Here is a 19,842-nt window from a genome sequence, read left to right as displayed (position 1 = left end):
CCCAAGGATACATCTTGCCTCTATCACATCAAATGCATTTCTTGGGATAATGACCCCAGCTCAGCTCCATCAGAAACTGAATGCCTTTGGGTCCACAGTGATAGAAGCAGCATTTTAAGAGAGGCTAGGAGGCAAGGTGATAAAGAGCACAAGTTTCAGATTCCAAGCTATACCTAAATACCAACTCCTCGGGAACTACTTATGTGGCCTTGGGAAAGTCATTTTCTTCTCTGAGCCTCAGTCAGTGAAAAAAAGATAAGAACCACCTTCCTTCCAGGGCCACTCTGGGAGTTACATAAGTTAACAGAAGTAAAACACAGTGACTGTCATACATGGTACCCTCTATTGTTATTAAACTTCTGTTTGGAGTCAGGACATCCAAGGACTCCTGGCTCTGCTCTGCCACCCTGTGCCTCAGCTTCTCTCTTTAAATCCCTTTTAACTCCAATTCTATGATCTTGAAATAAAATCGACCTGAACTGAATCTTCCCTCCAGGACCAACTGTGAGTTTCTGCTATCCAGTACAAACAGGAATCAGGACACAGGTATTTCCTATTCCTTCAGCTCAGGCACGTTAAGCTCTCTCTTGCACTGTGCACCAAGAACTCTGAGGAACGCTTCGGGGTCCACCCATGCAAGGTACATTGTGAATACTCCACAGATACTTCTGGATGACTGGCCCCCAGGAAGGGGCGAGAAGAGCCAAGCAGATGGCATGGTGACTGGCTATCTGGGAGGCCAGGGAATGGAGACGAGGTGGTACACAGAGCAGGTGAAGGTGGGTGGACCTCTCTCCAGGTCAGGTGGGGGTGGTGGGCATGGTGGAAGGACCCTGCCCAGGATCAGGGCACAGCAGGATAGGCTGGACCGCACATTTAGCATCCTGAGGCACTGCAACCATACTTTAAAATACTCGCTCACTCTCTGTGTGACCTGACTGACACATAAGCTAGAAAATTTCCTGGTTTTGAGAGAACCCTCTTAGTTTTGCTCATGTCAGAAAGCCAAGTCTGCCTCTTGTTCACTGCACCTTCCTGTGTAAAGAATTAGGAACATGGACAGTCTGCCTCCTCCAGCCCTAGCCACACCACCCTCACCCTGGCTCTCCTTCACTCCCACTGTTCCTGTCCCTTTAATTTCAACCAACTCAAACCCTCTGGCTCTTCAAGGCTACACACACACGCCACCTCCTCCAGAAGCCTTCCCAGAATTGCAGCCCACAGTGATCTTCACTACCTCAACTCTGAGCACTAGGCCAGACAGATCTTTGTAAGTTCATTGTAAACAAGCCTGTGTTATTTTGGGAGACTTTCCTTTTCTAACCCAGATCATTTGGGAGATTTTAAGGGCCAGAGAGTTTCAATTTTTCTCTTGCATCTCCCTTAGGCTTCTCCAGAGCTAATTACACAGCACATACTCCACAGATACAAAAGTTAACTAGTCAATTCCTAAACAAAGGCTCTGATCTTGTCTCAGTGTAGGGAGGTCCGCCATTGGCTGCCGCGGGGCATAGTGTTCACACTCTTGCTTCTCCAAGGCTGATGACAAACCCCATGTTAAAAATATCTCAAGCCAGGTACACAGGGGTGCTGGGGGGTGGGGCCTGCCCAGTGGCAGTCGCCTGGGTGTCCTCCTCCAGGCCCTCCCACTCTCTCACACCCACAGTTAATTAAAGGTCACATTCCTTGAGTCTATTTCATGGTTTAGGCATAAGAAGTGCTTTTCACAGTGGGAGCTTTCAGAGAGCTGTGGGAATGACACAATAGCAGCTCTCTTTCACGCAGAATGCCTCTCACACTTGTACACCAGCTTTCTTGGTTCTCTGCGCTATGAAGGCTGATTTAGAGCCTGAAGCTTCATCACCTACAGGGAGGGGCCCAGCGCTCATCTCCTGAATGTGGATGGGAGACTATCCATATGGGAGACCATGTAGGCCTCAGAGCTGCACAATTCCAGGTGGAACCCACTCCCTCAGCAACAAAACCAAAAAAAAAACCAAAAAAACAAAAAAACAAAAAAAAACACCAAACTACTCACAGCTGATGACACACATCAGTGGCACCCTATGAACCAAACCCAATTCCACTCACACTGGAGGCTCTGAGGAAGCAACCAGTTATTATCTAAAAGCACTTTTGGGTCCTTACCAAGGATAGGAAGAGATCAAGATCTTATGCCCTCATCCCATAAGCCAGAAATCTTACTGCAGAATTATCAAGGAACTGCACCCAGGGTTTGAGGCAATAAGAAATAAAACTCTTCTCATTCAGACAAGAGACGTCTTCATTTGGGATCCAGATTTGATAAGACCCACACAGCCTTGGCCTTTGAGCTTGGCTCCAATGAGGCTGACACGCTCAGAAAGGTGAGGCATGTCCAAGGGAGGCATGCCTCACGTCCAAGGGAGGCATGCACATGGGGTGCATGTCCTCACGTCGTCACTCACCTTTAGGTCCAGGTACTCCAGGTCTTTCTTCAGCTGGAGGTAGGTGTCGTCAGCCTTCAATGAAAGCACACAGAGAAAAAAGCCAGTTATGAACACCAAGGGTTTCTAAAACTCAGGGCTTCGTGTGTGAACCATTTACACTGCACAGATTCAGGGTCAAAGAACTACAGCAGGGCAACACATCCGGGGCCACAAAGGAAGCACAAATATCTCAATGTAGCTCAAAGCCCTCTTTCAGCATGGTGGACCTTGCAGGTCACTGTGGAGAAAGCCAGCTGGTCTATCAGTTAGCTGAGGGACAGTTCGGGGGGAAGAGGGAGACAGCACACACACACCACTAAGACAGCAGTGCAGCTGAGGCCAGTGGTGAGCTCCTGAGACAAAACTAGACAGTCTAGCTAGAAGAGCATGCAATATCTAATTTAGGGTCCCATGAATCACCAATGCTCCAATCCTTGTCATCAAAAATGACCCTCTCATTAGTGCAGCTAAATGCCTAGAAGGGCAGGGAGAGGATGTGGGGACACAGGTAGGTCCTGACTGACATGACCTTGGGTTCCATGATGTTAAGCACCAGCAGCTGCTGGAAGTTTTGGCTCCCTTTGCTCAGCATGGGACCATGTCAGGAGTTGAGGAAGTTCCAGGGTCACACCTGGCTGCTTGCATTGTCTCTGACAATCTGTTGAGTTCTTCAGTGTAATTACCAGGAACAGTGAGAATAAGCAAAAGACTCTGATTTTCTAGAACTTGTGTTTCCCATGTAACAGATCACAGAAGCTGTTAGGCAGAGGGGCTGTAAAGGCTTGAGAAAAATGGCTCGGGTACCACTTTCTCAGCAGGATAAGAGGCCTCCCAGCAAACCAAGGCAAGTCAGGGCTGGGGGAGAGGGCCCTGTTTACATCTCTGATGTAACACAAGTAAGCAATGTGAGATGTTCAGGCTGTGCTTTTAAGCATGAGAAGACCTGAAGTACCATTGTCAGGGACACTAAGTGACTTCCAAAATGCTATTTCTATCCCTAAACTGTCCCCTTACCCATCGCTACTTCCCCTTCAGCCCAGTCCCTATACACTTGGAACAGCAGTAAGAGGACTGAATATTATTTAAAATCACCCAAATTCACAACTTAGGGGTTTTGCCTGTGTTCCCTCACATTCATTTTTCCAAGTACGTGTCCTGAGTCCCTCAGGTCTCACTAAAACAGGACAGTTAAGGAAGGTGACAATCCTGTCACTTCCCTCACCTGTCCTCTGACTGCTTTTCTGTAGCCCAGAGGGACCAGCCTCGTGTGAACATCTTCTTTAAGTTGCTCAAGATGCCTGGGAGAGCAATTCTCTGGTCCCTCCTTTAGAAGCTTGCCTGCAAACGTCCATGTCCTGGAAGGTTTATAACACTATGCCAGATAGAACCTGAATTTTGGCTCCAGCCTGCAGGCCTCTGGCTGAGGGATCCCAGGCAAGTCATTTTCCCTTCTAGATCGAGTGCCTCGTATGTGGTAGTAACTCCTGTCCTGCCTAACCTCTCCCAACTTACTGTGAGGTTCACTAGGATAAGAGATGTGAGGATGCTTTATCAGTCGTCAGGGCACTGCCCGGATGAGAGAAGACACTCTGCCTTTTCCCCTCCAGGTTGACACCAACGAAGCACACCTTTCAGCATCCCAAGGAGTGCCCAAGGTGGCAACAAGAATGACAGCCAGCACAGCTCTTTGGACATGACCAGCACACCAGCCTGGCATTAACTACTCAGAGCCAGAGAAGCCACAGTTCGGGTCCCTCACACCACATGCAGTCTCCTCCCCAGCACCAGAGGTGTGGGCCCCACCACCACTGCACAGTGTGTGCCAGTAGCATCCAGAAGCAAACAGGCAGGGAGCAAGGGAAAGAGCCAGACAGCAAATACAGACTAGAGTGTGGGCACGAAACAACACGAGCCAGCATGTCACTCCCTTGCCCCCAGGGGGGCCCCGGCCCTGAGAGAGCCCACCGGCGCTGACCTGGCAAGTGGGAAAGGTCAGCTGGTGCTGCAGTAACTGGCCGACGGCGAGATTTCGCACGCTGGCCAGCCTGGCCTGGTGCCGCCGTAACCGGGTGAGAAGCAGTGAGAGCTCCTCCAGCTGCAGGTGTGTAGACACATCATGAGGAAATTAGCCACCGCAGGAGCACGACGCTATAATTACTCTTCACCCCGGTGCCGGGACAGCACTGATGTGACACCATGAAGTAATTATTGCATTAATTCTGTCATCAGGACAAACAAAGGCACTGGCAGAAAAGAGGCTGCAGGAAGCGGGGTTTTTTTGTTGTTTTTTTCTTTTCAGGAAACAGCAACCAACAGTGAAACCTCACCCAGACTCAAGCTTTGAAGACAAAGTTAACTAAGCAAAGCAAAGACCAGGACGAGAGGAGAGGAGCTAATGGGAGAAAGTCGGGTGGCTGGAAAATGCTGCAGGCAAAAAAATGCTGCCTGAAAGAAAGGAAAAGCCCACGTTTTCCTCCACTTCCCCCAAGCTCTTCCTCTGATCTGGGGACCCATGCCAACTGGATAACACGGAGCCAGTCATTCAATTTCTCTGAGTCTCAGTTTCCTCATTTCTTCTTCTTTTTTTAATATTTATTTTTGAGAGAGAGCGAGCGCACGCGTGCACACGGGGGGGGGGGGGGGGGGGCAGAGAGAAGGGGACGGAGGATCTGAAGCAGGCTCTACCCTGAGAGCAGAGAGCCTGATGTGGAGCTTGAACCCACGAACCATAAGGTCATGACTCAAGCCAAAGTAGGACACCTAACCTGCTGAGCCACCCACAGGCGCCCCTCGGTTTCCTCATTTCTAAAGTGGGGGTTGACAGCTGCCCTGCACACTGCATTTGACTGGCGTGGGTTGGGGGTGGGGAGAGCAAACTCAGTGAGGTGGTACTTCACAGGCTGCATTGAGTTCGTAGGGGTGGGGGTGGCGGGGAGAGGAGGAGCGGCTTACCGATTTTCCATGTAAACTGGGAGCGCTGACAGTGTGGGTCATGTAGCCCATGGAGGGCATGGAGCGTCGGTCCACATGAGAAGAGTTCTACGGTGGAGAGACAGGCAGTCACCCTGCGGTCCGGAACCTCTGCCCCTCTCCACAAGAACAGGCTGCCACATAGCACTATCCCTCTTCATCTGTGAAATGGGGTTCCACATTTTTCTCACCAGGATATAACAGTGTAAACTGGGAAAGCCCCTTGGAGAGATAAAGCTAAAGTTGGGGTTATTAAAAATTATTGAACCAACTGAACACAGGTATCTTTTCTGCCTTCCAAGCTGCAAGGAAGCAGACTTCCAGTTGTATGGTCCTTCATCTCTTATTCTCATCTGTGAAGTGGGCATGATAAGAGCACCTACATCACAGGGTTCTTGTAAGCATTAAAGTCAGGCCTTTAGTACTACACCTGGCCCTAAAAGTACTGCACAGGTATCACCTATCATTATTCAAAATCGCTCAAATTTGTGTTTAAACCACGTGAGGGTTCAAACTGAGCATTAGGGCTGAACCCCAGCTGCAGGGCAGCCCTCCAGAGTCTCACCTTGGTGATGTGGCCCCGGGCCTTGCTGGGAGAACCCCCCAGCGAGATGTCCACACTCCTCCGCTGGTCCGGCGGCTTCACGGTGACCCTCTCTGCTGGTGTGTGTGGCCGCCTGGGTGGGAAGGCCCTCGGGGGGCCCGGAGGAGGGATGTCCGAGGGAGACGGAGGCACAGAGATGGAACGGGGCACCTCCAGCATGCTCCTGCTCCGGCCCTGGTCGGGGAACTCTGGCGAGCCAGCACAGATGGGCGCCGTGGGGCTGCCGTGCCGGAACTGCTGGCGCTGCTGCCACTCGTAGAGCTGCCACACGGTGCCGTCCCGGTGTGCCCTGCGCTCCTCGCTTGACATCTTCAGGTGGCTGGCTCGGTCCTGCGCATACTTGTAGTCACTCGGCAGGTTGCGGGGAGGGGGCGAGGAGCCCCCTGAGGGGTGTCGGGTACTCTTAGGAAGGGTCTGGTAGTTTTCCGGGAAGGACAGGGACTGGCTGGGGCCCTGGCGGGGAAGGGTCTGGTCCGGCGGCAGGCTGAGGAGAAAGGAAAAAGGAGAAAAATGGGTAAGTTGAACAGCATGACATCTGCCAGGTGTTTGGAAACATAGTTAAGTAAATCCACAATGCCAGGCACACGAGGGAGCCCGCTAAGAACCCCAAAGAACACGGGGCGCCTGGGTGGCGCAGTCGGTTAAGCGTCCGACTTCAGCCAGGTCACGATCTCGCGGTCCGGGAGTTCGAGTCCCGCATCGGGCTCTGGGCTGATGGCTCAGAGCCTGGAGCCTGTTTCCGATTCTGTGTCTCCCTCTCTCTCTGCCCCTCCCCCGTTCATGCTCTGTCTCTCTCTGTCCCAAAAATAAATAAACGTTGAAAAAAAAAAAAAAAAAAGAACCCCAAAGAACAATCAACGCAGACCCCAGGACCTCAGTCACTCCCTCCCTTTGCAGAGGACTCCAAAACCATTGTTCTCCAACAACCTTGGAATATCAACCCCCCTTCCAAGCAACCCGGCTGCCCCACACCCATCACTTCAAGTGCAAGATGAGGGAACCTGCCTCCTCTTCTCCCTCCTGCTGTTCATCAGCTCTTCCAAACAGGTGTGCCCATTACTAGGAAATGCGTCCTAATTCTCTGGGTCATAAAGACTTGCCCTCTGCTGGTATCCTCACATCAAGTTCTGGAGGTTCTTAAAGGAAGTGGCCGGTACCAGTTCTTTTCTTTTTCCACTACTCTAGTCCAGATAGTGATTAATCATCTTCCCCCAGACAACTCAGACCTTCCTAACCAGTGTCCACACTGTAGACAGTCAATTGCTTGGGTCCAATTACTGTCTTGCTCCAAAAAGTTCAATGGCTCCCCACTGCTTACAAAATAAAACCCAAACCCTTTAGTAGTCACCACTCTCTAGCACCTGATCCCAACCCACCTTGCAGTCCTGCTGTTTTCTCACTGCTTCTCCAACCAGGACCGGGACTGGGCTGGGGCAGGTCAGGCATCTAGAGCCCAAGAGCCAGAGGTACTTCCCCTCAGATGCATAGATGCATCCCTGCACTTGCTGGAACCTGGGACTAAGAGCCTCACCCTAATCCCATCTGGCCTCCTACACACCCGGGCAGCTTCTCAGAGTGGAGAAAGCAAAGATAGCTTGACCCGGGTTTGGATGCTGGCTCTACCATCCACTGGCTATATGACCCTAGGCAGCTTACCGGACTGCTCTGAGCCTCAGCTTCCTCCTTGCAGAAACTTTTCCTTATTCTCATATTATTGTTCTTGCCTCCCCTATCTGTATGGGCTCCCCTTGCCCTATTCATCCAAATCTCACTCATTCTCCACAACACAGTCCCATGACCTTTACACGGAGGCCGTCAGCAATACTGCAGCTCTCAGGGTTCTTGCTCTGCTCTGACCTAGTGACTATGTGGTAGGAAACTTGTCCAAGGTCTTTTTATTGATGTAACCTTTTCATCCTCATAAGGCATCTCCTCACCAGATAAGCTGTAAATCCTCGGAAGGCAGGAACTATGTCTCACATTCTGTGGTACTGTCCAGGGTTGAGAAAGTCCTGATGCATAACCAGCCAGATATTGTTCTAAGCCAGTGCTACTCAAAGTATGGTCATGGACGGGCAGGCAGCATCAGCACCTGGGAACTTGTTAGAAATGCAGGTTACAGAGCCCCACCCAGACCTGCCAAATCAGAAACCCCGGGGTTAGAGTCAGGCCTCCTGTGTTCTAACAAGCCCTCTGGGTGGCCACAGTTTGAGGAGTGCCGTTCTAGTTGTTCTTAAATTCATCTTAAATTCAACTTGTTTAAGCACTTCCTTCTTGTCTTTTATGTCCTCACTCTCCCTACTATAAAATGGGGATACTAAGAATGTAATAGATTGTTGCAGGGATCAGAAATAGCTGTCATTCAAAAATGGTAGCTTTCTTCTCTTTTCATCGTTACCTTTGCAATTACAGAAGGTAATTTTAAGATCTTTTTGGCCCAGACCTGTTTAGTGCGTCCATCTAGTGTGTCTGCTTCCACTAGGTGGCAGGTTTGCTACTGATTTCCCAAAGCCAGAGGGGAATGTGTCTCTGAGCAGGGGGCAGTGGCTGAATCCTCAAACAGCATTGTTGGCAGTGGTGGCAGAAACCAGGCTAGGGGCTTCCACTGGGGAGTTCATGACTCCACCAACCACTGTTCGCTCTGACTGAAGCAAAACTCAGACTATGCAAAGTATGTCCTTGCTGTGCTCCCACCTGCACAAGCCTTTGGTCTGGTTCTGCAGCCTGCTCCCAGTGCCTATGTCACCCAGAGTACCCCCACACCGTTGTACCCCCAAATCCCTCAGCTGGTCCTCTAGCCTATGGGCTCTGCTTATGCACTATCATCCCCCCACCCCCACTCCCCAGGGTTGGCCATTTGGGGGCAACCCCAAAGACCTCAGTGCAATGGTGAGCTCCAGAGGCCAAATCAAGGTAACTAACCAAGGGTGGAGTGAGGGTTGCAGGAGGTAGGTTTGTAAGGAAAGGTAAAGATCCTGCCTGAAATAGGCAAGAGCACCCAGAGCAATGCTGCCCCCAACAGCAGATCCATTTGCCGGCCCCCAAACCCAGCCTTACCCAAAAAGAAAGCTCAAGGTCTCCTGCCCTCATTACCCTGCTCTGTGCCATGGGGCCTCCCTGTTCCAAAAGGCACTAAAGAGGATATTCTGATACAGCCACTACAAAGTGGTAATATCGAAATGTAAAATCACTTTTCATAACCAATTACTTATGCAACAGACATTCCTCGCCCTAACCTCCACATCAACTGTGCAAGACTTTCACTTTTGACTCTGTTCCTTATTGTAATATCTGAGTCCCTGATACCACCCCCACCCCTGCCTTTTTATTTTATGGGTATGTAAATTACTTTAAATACCCAGAAAAAAATGCAAGGCTAGAATTTCACAACAATCTCTTAGAATGTAGAATTCTAAGGGTACATCAGCTTATCCTCGAAAGACATCATTCTAAAGGAGTTTAATGATGTGAAACACAATAATACGTATCTCCAAGTACTAAAAGAACAGTTAGAAATAATTTCTTGTGTGGTCTAGAGCCACAAATATGAGATCATATTACAGTCCAAATAACCCTCCTTGCAATGTCTAATGTGCTCAATCTAACAAGATTAGTACAGTCTGAATCATATAAAGCACAGACATCCCTCTTCTATATTTTCAAATGGAGGAGGCTTTTTTATTAAGCAGCCAGATCTACTTATCACTTGACTGTAAGAGATTACAAATATACCTTTAAGGAAAACAACTCGGGGAATGCAAGATGCAGTCCTTTCCAGATACAAGTGAATGATCAGAGACTGTGCACTTCACGTGCTCAGAGACTAACAGCTTTCTTCTCAAAAGGGTGTCTTCAATTCCTCACTTTTCACCTTTCAGCCCATTGAGATCCACTTCCATCACTAGACTGAAGTTTCTCTCGCTGTGTGCTCAATGACCTTCAAGGCCAATGAATTGTTTTCATCTACAGACCTGATGTCACCTTGCCCCATAGATAAGAAAGGCTCAAACTCCCAGCTCATATCTAAGGACAGTTCGACGCTTTCCCCAACCCTGTCATCTCCTTGCAACTCACTTATTTTTTAGCTCTCCTGTGTGCCCCTCCGGCCCCAAGTACCGGCCATTGTGTGTAGCAGAATAACATAGGTTTGTGGGCTGCCAGAAGCAGTTATGTAGAGACAGGTCAACCAACAACTTACAACTGCATATCAGTCACACAGCTTTTGAAAGTCCTTTCTGTGCCCCTGCCACAAAGAGTTTCTCGCTGGCCAGGCCACATTTCTGGGTTCTTCCTGTCTTCCTCTCGTAGTATTCTGCCTCCTGACCTAACTTGAAGGTCCTAGCTCCACTGAGAAGGGCAGATCAGGTCTACCCATGCAAGCTCATCCAGAAGCTCAGTGGAGGGGCTCAGCCTGGGTGGCTCAGTCACTTAAGCAACTGACTTCAGCTTAGGTCATGATCTCAAGGTTTGTGAGTTCAAGCCTTTCCTAGGGTGAGTCCTGCTTCTTCTCCCTCTCTCTCTGCCCCTCACTCACTTGTATCCTCTCTCTCTCAAATAATAAAATAAATAAAATAAAATAAAATAATAAAATAAAATAACATAACATAACATAACATAACATAACATAACATAACATAACATAACATAACATAACAGGAATCTCAGTGGAATCAAAAGCCCCAGTGACTGATCAGAGACCTTAGGTTCCAGATACTCTTTCAGTGCCTCCCAGCTTTGTGGGAAGGCACCACCCGCCAAGGAGAAGTCCTCATTCACAGCACAAACCAGACTCCTTCAAAATGAAACTCCCTCCATCACCTGTCTCCTGCTCACCTCCTTCATGGAGACTGCTTTTGTCCACCCCTTAGGCTGGAAGTCCTCCTCATTCTGCCTTTGGCCCTCTGCTATGGCTCACTCTGAGCTAGGGTTCTCAAGCCTGGCTGCACATTAGAGTCACATAGGGGTATGGGTGAGGAGGGGAGTGTTGTTACAACACCTCACATCCAGGCTGTACCACATCTACTTACTTGCCAAGCCAAACTTGTTAACGTTAACTCTACCTGTGGCCCTCCTTACCTTCCAGGCCTCGATGAAGCAGTTTACCAACTCTTATACCTACCCAACCTCAACATCTGTGTATCCTCCCAACCATCTTCACAATCCTCAGCATCTTCACTGCTTCGGTTTGGGTCCTCCCCGTCTCCTACCCAAGGTAGGACCAGCTTACACTCAATCATTTTCTCTTTCAGGCTCTTCTCCATCTAAACGCTGCCATAGTGTCATCAGAGCAAGGAGTTAACTTGAAACAGTAGTTCCCAGTGCCAATATGGGGATGGACAGATAAGGACACTTTGGGTGAGGTATAAACTGAAACAGCATTGTTGGAGGACAATTTTGTAATAACTACCATAATTAAAATGGCATGTATCCTTTGACCCAGTCACTCCACTGAAAGTCATCTGTTCTTTAAGTACACATGCACTGATATGCAGAGACAATGGACAGGGATATGCACTGCAGCATAGTTTATAACAGCAAATGTTTGTAACCAACCTCACTGTCCATCAGTAGGAGATGGTATAAATATCACTGCAGATCCATACAATGGAATACTCTGCTTACTCCAAATTAATGATATATGTCTATATGTGCTGATATGGAAAGAGATATTCAAATATCTACATATAGACTTGCACATACACTGACACATTAAGTGAAAAAAGCAAGGTGAAGGACAGGGTTTCTTTTTCTTAATACAGTGGTTGGTCTTTAGGGACTGAAAGTAGGTTTCTGAAATAAAGTAGAAGGACACTTATCTTTCATTATTTATCCTTTGGTATTTTAATTTTTTTTTTTTTTTTTTTTGTGAGTGGTTTACTGATTTGGAGGTACTGAACAAAGGGAGATTTACACATGGAACTAACTATGAATTTGGTGATGAATTAGTAACTGGTGCAAAGAAAATGAAGAAAACTTGAGATGCTTGGATGGCTCAGTTGGTTAAGCGTCTGACTACAGCTCAGGTCATGATTTCACAGTTCATGAGTTTGAGCCCCACATCAGGCTCTGTACTGGCAGTATAGAGGCTGCTTTGGGATTCTCTCTCTCTCTCTGTCCCTCTCTCTGCTCCTTCCCCATTCACACTTTCTCAAAATAAATAAACACTTAAAAAAAAAACACAGCAAACTATAAGCATGAAAATTATCAACACCAGAAAACAAAAATTATACAAATGAAATAATAGTATACTATATGGCCCAGCTGTGAATATTTATATTGTCATAATATAAAAACTGACTAGAAAAATTATGCTATATTGCGAAGCTAGGATACAGGTAAGTGTATGTCTATTGGAAAGGCAGAGTGGGGTATAAGACACTTCAATCTTTATCTTCTAGAGTAGAATGTCGATTGATAACTAAAATTGAAAAATCAAGAAAGAGCAATGTAAGTATCTTATTTGATTTCAGGTAAATTGGGAAAACTACTGAAAGAACTGAAAGTGGTTGCCTCAAAGGGACAAAAATCAAAAGTAGGGATGGATGGGGGTCATACTACTCAAATCCTTAAACTATGTGCATATACTGCTTTAATAAAAAAAAATATTATAAGAGTAAGGGGAAACTAAAACTACCATTCTCACTTTGATTGGGGCACATCAGAATCACGTGGCTGATTTCTTCACCATATATATGGACCTGCTGTATTAGAACTGGGATGTAGTAAGGACCATCTCAGCTAGAAAATCTCCCCTGGTGATCCTGATGCCTCTTTCTTGCCAGTACTCTTCAAACCATTGATGGCTTTCACAGGCCTCCAAGACTAAACCCAAAATCTTTAGCAAGATATACAGGCTCATCTGGGCTAAATCCTTATCTTTCCTATCTGCCACTATCTCTAGCTTCTCCTGCCTTTACCTCCCCTAACCTGCCCCATATTTACTTCAGTTCTTAGCAGTTGCAGCATGCAAGAGGAAATAGCTAACTTACCATGAGTAGCTTCTCTCTAACCACACCTGTTGCCTCTGCCGGATCCCCCTTCTGCTGCTAACTTCTTAGTGTTGAGGTACCATTTATGTGCTGACTACTCCCAACCGGGTTTCAACACCACAATCCATACCTGACATCTCCCTCTGAGAACTGCCTACCTGACATCTCCCTCTGGATAGCTAATAGGCTTCTCAAACAGGGTTACCAAAATGGGAACACTGACACCTCCCTGATCTTGCTCCTAAGCCTTCCCCATCTCAGTAACCACCTGGCTGTTCAAGTCAAAACTCTAGGGATCATCCTTGTTCCTCCTTTTCTCTCATCCTGGGCATCCAAATCACTGACAAGCTTTGCTGTTTCAACCTCCAAAATGTATCTCAAATCTTTCTCTTTCTTTCTATTTCCACTGTTACCATCCTAGACCATTACAACAGCATCTTTCCTGGGCTCTTCTTTCTGAATCATTAATCAGATCACATCAGTTACCTGTTTTAAACCTTCCAGTGGCTCCCCTACTGCTGTTTCAAATAAAATCCAATTTTTTTTTTTTTTTACCAAAGAGTAGGAGGACCTGGACGATGCAATGCCTGCTAACTTTCCAACCTCGCTCAGCAGGGAGGGCATTTAAAATCACCTCCCAGGGGGGCGTCTATCTAGCCCAGCACCAAGAATAGAAGCTTCCCACCTCCGTGTCCTTGGGAAGTAGCTTTCTGTTTTTAATAAGACACAAAATTTGAACAAATGGAACTGACACCTGGCCAGTCCCAGGTGGGAATGAGAAGAGAGCTACAACACAAAAGGACTTCCTTTTCCTAGTCTGTTCCACAATAATGTCTACCAATTCCTTGGGGGATTTCCATTGTAATTTCTCCACCATCTACCCTCACAAACTGCCCACCGAGACCAGATTAAAGAGGTTACGCTACCTACACATGCACAAAACACCCACACACCTAGAAGGAGGCCTAAGCTATTCCCTTGGGAGCACTCCTGCCACAACAGTCCACAGGGGAAAGTCTGGGCCCCACCAACAGGGAGAATGCAGTGAGGCATTTTAGAGTATGTTTATCACAGGCAGATAAGTCTGTGGCAGACTTGGCCTGAGCTGTGACACATCACTGCAGCCCCTCTAGTCCCTGAGGAGCTTTCTGAATGCATGAGGGCCTCGCTACCTCTTCTGCAGTCAGTGGTTTGTTTTTGAAGCCTGGGGATGGTGACACAATTTACTGTCTTCATAAGGAGGACAAAATGGGGAAGCCAGGTCACCCTGAATTTTTCACATTCAGAAAAGTGCCCTTATTAATCTAAAATTATAATAACATACAAACAGTGCTTTGCAAATAGCAAAAGATGCATGCCCTCTGAATCATTAAAACTGCTTCTTGAAGGAATAGGTATGATAAAGCCTCCTGTCAACAGTGCCTAAGCACCTCTCTGTGTGTCTGCAATTAAAAATGGATCTGTATTTACTCTACAAATATTTCCCGGATGTAGAGAAGTAGCAGAGTAAGAGATCAGTTACCATCTACATGCTGACTGTCTCCAGACACACTTGTTAGGGAACAGAGAAGCCACCTGATATAATCTCATACAGACTTGGCAGGTTCATAGACCCGGGTCTGCACTCTGGCTCTGCCACTTATCCATGTGCCCTGGGCAGGCTCCTTCTCTTCTCCAAGCCCCAGTTTCTTTGTCCCCAGTACAAACTGGGGACATCATCCCCTCCTTGCAGGGTTGTTACAGGAATTTATGGAGCTAATGGAGGTGGAGAGTTTAAGGCCAGCATTTACCCAGCACGTGCTGGGTAAATGATGGCTACCGTTATTACATTATTACACTCATTAGTAGCAGCCATCCTGAGTCTATTACTGACCTCCTGCCGTCCCCTTTCTGGGCTTTTGCCCAGTGCTCCACCTGGGCCAGGCTGCTCTTCCTCTGGCTGTGCTTTTCAGGGTTGTTCCTGGGAGGAAAGGCCCGCTGATACCCGCTGGTCCCATTCTGCTCTCCTGGGCCATATGTGGTGGGCAGCACTCCGTTCTTCTCTGCCCGCTGGGGCTGTGCTTGCTGGCCTCTCAGGCCACCAGGTAAATCCACGAACAAGGCATCCTCCTCAGCTGGTGAGTACGGGGACCTGGCCTTGCTCCTGTCCCGCTTGCCCTCCAGTGGGTCCCTCTGGGAACGGTAACGTTCTTCCTCTTGCTCCCGCCTCTCAAAGCCAAAGGAATCCTCATGGCTGCGGTGAGGACAATCCCTTGCATGTCCAGGTCCCACACGGCCACACTCTCGACAGGACTCTGTGTGATTGGCCTGGGGGACTGCCTGCCGCTCCACCTTCTCCATGTCCCTGCAATGAAAGAGGCACATTCAGTCCATTCCAGACAGCACCAGTGGCAGCCAAGACTCGCCAAAGAACAATACACTTTACACTCAAATTTCCTCCAGGCCTTTGCATGGACTATTCCCTCTGCCTGGAACATCTTTCACACCTAGTCCTTCATTCTTCCTGCCTGACTTCTAGTGCTTTGGGACCTGGCCTACATGTCACTTCCTCCAGGAAGCTACCCCAGACACATATCCCCAGTCTAGACTGGGAACTTTGCTGATTCCATGTCATACTAATACACTGGACCATAATTGTATGTTCACTCATCTAACACCCAAGTGGACTATGAGGTCCCTCAGACCAGAGGCCCTTCTGGCCAATTATGATATGCCTAGAACTTCTGTCCAATGACTGGTGTAGAGTAGATGCTTTATAAATACTACTGAACAAATAAATGATCTTATTCCTTTTCTCTTTTGCTCTTTGTCCATTTATCTGTCTGGAGCAGTCCAGCTTGGATAGAAGGCTCCTAAGCCCAGTATCTCTCCCACTGGCATCTAGCACAGCCCAAAGGACAATTAGCAGCATAATTAACATTCTTCCAAGATGGTGAGTAAATAGGCACAGCAACCTCTTTATGTAATCTCTTACCTATTTCTCAAACAGGAACCCATAAGAATGCTGACCTAACAATCCTCTAAACAGTCAGATTTTAGAGACAAGGAAACTAAGGCACAGAGAAGATAAATGATTTGTCCAAGACCATACTGCTGGGAAAGAGTGGAGCCACGGCTTAATCCCAACCAGGCTGCAGAGCCCATGTGCTTTCTATTGCCTCTCCATATGTATGTCCATGGCCTACATATGTGCAGACCTAGAAACTATAAAGGAGAATGGGGTGGGGGCCATAGGTCAGGACATGAACGGAGTCTACAGGAAGAACTTCTGAGGCACAGAGAAGGACTCCCCTTTCATGGCCTGTCTCCTATTGCAAGCTGCCTTTCTCCCTGCCTTCCTTGGGTCAGGATCCTAGTTATGTCTGCATCCCAATTACCTGGTACCAGGGACACAGCAGCAGCTCCATAAGCTTTGCAGAATTTAGATTAGGGAGAAAGGAGAACACACCCCAGCCCAGCAGGACCAAAAAATTGCCAAGGACCCTTGGATGGGGCAGCCGGTATCCCTGGAAAAAAGATCCCAGCCTTAAAGACATGAATAGACACTTTTCCAAAGAAGACATCCAGATGGCTAACAGACACATGAAAAGATGCTCAACATAGCTCATCATCAGGGAAATACAAATATAAACAATGATGAGATACTACCTTGTACCTGTCAGAATGGCTAAAATTAACAACACAAGAAACAACAGGTGTTGGTGATGTGAGAAAGAGGAACCCCCTCCTTAAGCAGGACAGCCTGTTTAAGATTCTCTCTTTCCCTCTGCCCCTCCCCTAGTCGTGCACTGTTGTACTGTTGGTAGAAATGTAAACTGGTGCGTCCACTCAGGAGAACAGTATGGGGATTCCTCAAAAAGTTAAAAATAGAACTACCCTAGGATCCAGCATATGCACGACTAGGTATTTACCCAAAGGATACAAAAATACAGATTCGAAGGGGTACATGCACCCCAGTGTTTATAGCAGCATTATGAATTAATAGCCAAGCTTTGGAGAGAGCCGAAATGTTCATGGACTGATGGATGGAGAAAGAAGATGTGGTATATATACAATGGAATATTACTCAGCCATCAAAAAGAATGAAACCTTGCCACTTCCAACAATGTGCACAGAGCTAGAGTGTATTATGCTAAGCAAAATAAGTAAGTCAGAGAAAGACAAATACTGTATGATTTCAGTCATGTGTGGAAGTTAAGAAACAAAACAGATGAACATATGGGAAGGCAGGGAAGGAGAAGAAAGAGAAGTAACCACAAGAGACTCTTAATGATAGAGAACAAAGTGAGGGTTGCTGGAGGAGAGGAGGGTGGGTGGATGGGTTAGATGAGTGATGGGGATTAGGGAGGACACTTGTTGATGTACTTGTGGACACTTGTGATGAGTGCTAGCTGTTGTATTTAACTAACAAATCACTGAATTCTACTGCTGAAACCAATTTTACACTGTATGTTAACTAACAAGAATTTAAATAAAAATTTGAAAAAGAGGGGCACCTGGGTGGTTCAAGTGTCTAACTCTTGATTTTGGCTTAGGTCATGATCTCACAGTTGTGAGATGGAGTCCCATGTCGGGCTCCATGCTGGATGTGAGCCTGCTTAAGATTCTCTCTCTCTCCCTCTCCCTCTACCCCTCCCCTACTCATGTGCTTGCTCGCGCTCTCTCTCTCTCTCTCTCAAAAAAATTGTTTTTTAAAAAAAGGAAAGTAAAAAAAAAGTCCTGGCCAGGAGATCCATCACTCCTCAAATGACCAAGCCAGAGGGCTCTCTCATTTTCACCTGAAAGCATACAATGGAAATGCTGCTGCATTTACATCTTGGTGGCCAGACCCCAGGCATCCTTGCAATGACCTAAGAACCTCAGCTACCAATTACCAAGCACAGACTCAGGGCAGAATCGATCCAGTCTGGGAGACAGTTAAAATGTCAATGTAAAGTAATTAAGAAAAGCAATCACAAATCTTACTGCCCAGGCACTCTCCTGACTTAACCATGAAGACACAAAGCTTTGTTTAAAAATAAAAATCAATTTCAGCATTTCAATTTCCATTTGGGGACCACCTTCCCCACTTTTGATCCATGTGGTTTGGGTGTTACTGACTCTACTAGTCCCTATCCAGCTGAGGCTCCAAGTCTCAGTAATCAGTTCAGGGGTTGACACTATTCCAGGCCTGTCAGAGTTAGTTCTGGGACTTTGGTTGGAGCTGGTCTTGAGCTGCTATAACTATATGGGAATCAGCTATTTGAGAATGAAACCAACACCAAGGAAAGCAGATGGAGAGAAACAATCCTAAAAATTTAACCTGAGCTCTGAGTTTTAACCATAACTAAACCAGATATATCCTTGGACTTTCTGGTTGTGAACCCATAAATTCTCTTTCTCACTCAAGCCAGTTTGAGTTTGGTCTCTGTTACTCTTTGCCAAAGAAGTCCTATTACATCATTTTATAATGACATATTTAGATTGTGATCTCTGAGGGCCCTTCCATTCCTAACGTTCAGTTGGTCTAGGAACACATGGGAAATATTTGGGGATTACTCTTTAAGAAAAAGCAATTCTTACTCTGCATTCATTCAGGGACCACTGTGTTCTACAGGGTACATTATAGGCTTTAACTCTGTCTTTCCTTTCTTCCTCTAATCCTCCATAACTGCATCAGTGTAACTCCAGCCAGTAGCCTTCGGGTTGCCTGAGTTGGTCTTTATCTTCTTTACTGTTTCTCAAACTCGGGAAACCACCCATGCAGGCTTTGCTAAGGCTGCTGCCTAGAGGACTAGAGCTCTGGCCGTCCTCTGGGTCAGACCCCAGACAAGTCACCGAAGCTTGATAACCTGGTCACTCCAGCTGTGAGATCTAAGTAACTGTACCCCCTTGTTATTTCCACCCCAAAGATAACAGTGCTTTGTCACAAAAACCAGGCTGTAAAACAAACATGCCACCTACATGTTATGATATTAGAACTGAAAGGAAAAGGGGGTTTTCTCAACTCCAGAAACCAAAGACTGTGGGTATGATGCCTCAGCCCAACCAAACGGCAGGGGGATTTTCCTTTCTTTATCAACCTCCATGTATTTACTGAGCAACTATCTATCTCCACTGGGGCAGGCACTTGGAGAGATAAGAAAATAGCACAAAAAACAGTCTCTGCCATCAAAGCCAGACAACCCTAAAGCCCAATTTAATCATGGTAACCACATTTAATCCTGTTCTCATTAACTGACCCAAAACCACGGAGGTTTCCAGTCTTTTTAACCTTGGAGCTCAATTTATAACTATAAACTTTAGTCTTTACTGTGTGTGCACATATGATGGACACACCCTGACATATGCCAGTACTTCCTGATAATAAAGTTGATAGACAATGACAAATCCTTTTCTCAGATTAATACCACCATTTACTGCAAAACAAACCTTAAGAGGGTGGCTAAAAGAACGGAAGTCTGCTAGTTACCTGGCAGCCTTCTAGACCCTCAAATTTGGGATTATGAACAGCTCCTGGTCTCTAACTGCTAGGACTTACATAAGATGCTTTGTGCCCCAAATATTCAGGCTATGGCTGCAGGTAAAAAAGGTGAAGGTAATGTCCTCTACTCCTCCACCTTAACTGACTTATTAAACAGTTAACTTAATGAAGTTATAGGATTTAAGGCAAAAATGTTTTCTTGTTTTCTCCCTGTCTCCCTATATTCCCTACAATTTAACCCACAACTTCTCAAATCAGGAGACCTGTCTCAAAATAGATTTACAATGCTCAGTTAGCACAATGATGGGAAAGAATAAAGCACCCCTCAGCCCTCAATGACTGTGTCAC

General features: G+C 46.9%; 1 protein-coding gene across 12 annotated transcripts in view; it reads right to left on the bottom strand.

Moving 5' to 3' along the window:
• Positions 1-19,842, bottom strand: part of PLEKHA7 (pleckstrin homology domain containing A7) — a 220,065-nt gene that overhangs the window by 33,056 nt on the left and 167,167 nt on the right. For 9 of the 12 annotated variants that reach the window (XR_015240972.1, XM_086677863.1, XM_086677865.1 and 6 more), the window contains 5 exons: positions 14,905-15,375; positions 6,004-6,526; positions 5,421-5,507; positions 4,444-4,563; positions 2,448-2,501 (listed from right to left, as the gene is read on the bottom strand). Coding sequence is in view for 11 of the 12 variants with exons in the window: in XM_086677863.1 (XP_086533989.1) it covers positions 2,448-2,501; positions 4,444-4,563; positions 5,421-5,507; positions 6,004-6,526; positions 14,905-15,375 (1,255 nt within the window). In the remaining variant the exon portion in view is untranslated. The remainder of the gene's footprint in view (positions 1-2,447; positions 2,502-4,443; positions 4,564-5,420; positions 5,508-6,003; positions 6,527-14,904; positions 15,376-19,842) is intronic. The other 3 variants (XM_086677868.1, XM_086677870.1, XM_086677872.1) reach the window with 1 other exon arrangement.

This window comes from Puma concolor, chromosome D1 (genome assembly GCF_028749965.1).
Source record: "Puma concolor isolate L17-30 chromosome D1, mPumCon1.1.hap2, whole genome shotgun sequence".
Lineage (NCBI taxonomy): Eukaryota > Metazoa > Chordata > Mammalia > Carnivora > Felidae > Puma > Puma concolor.
This window is presented reverse-complemented; position numbering and strand designations above follow the sequence as displayed.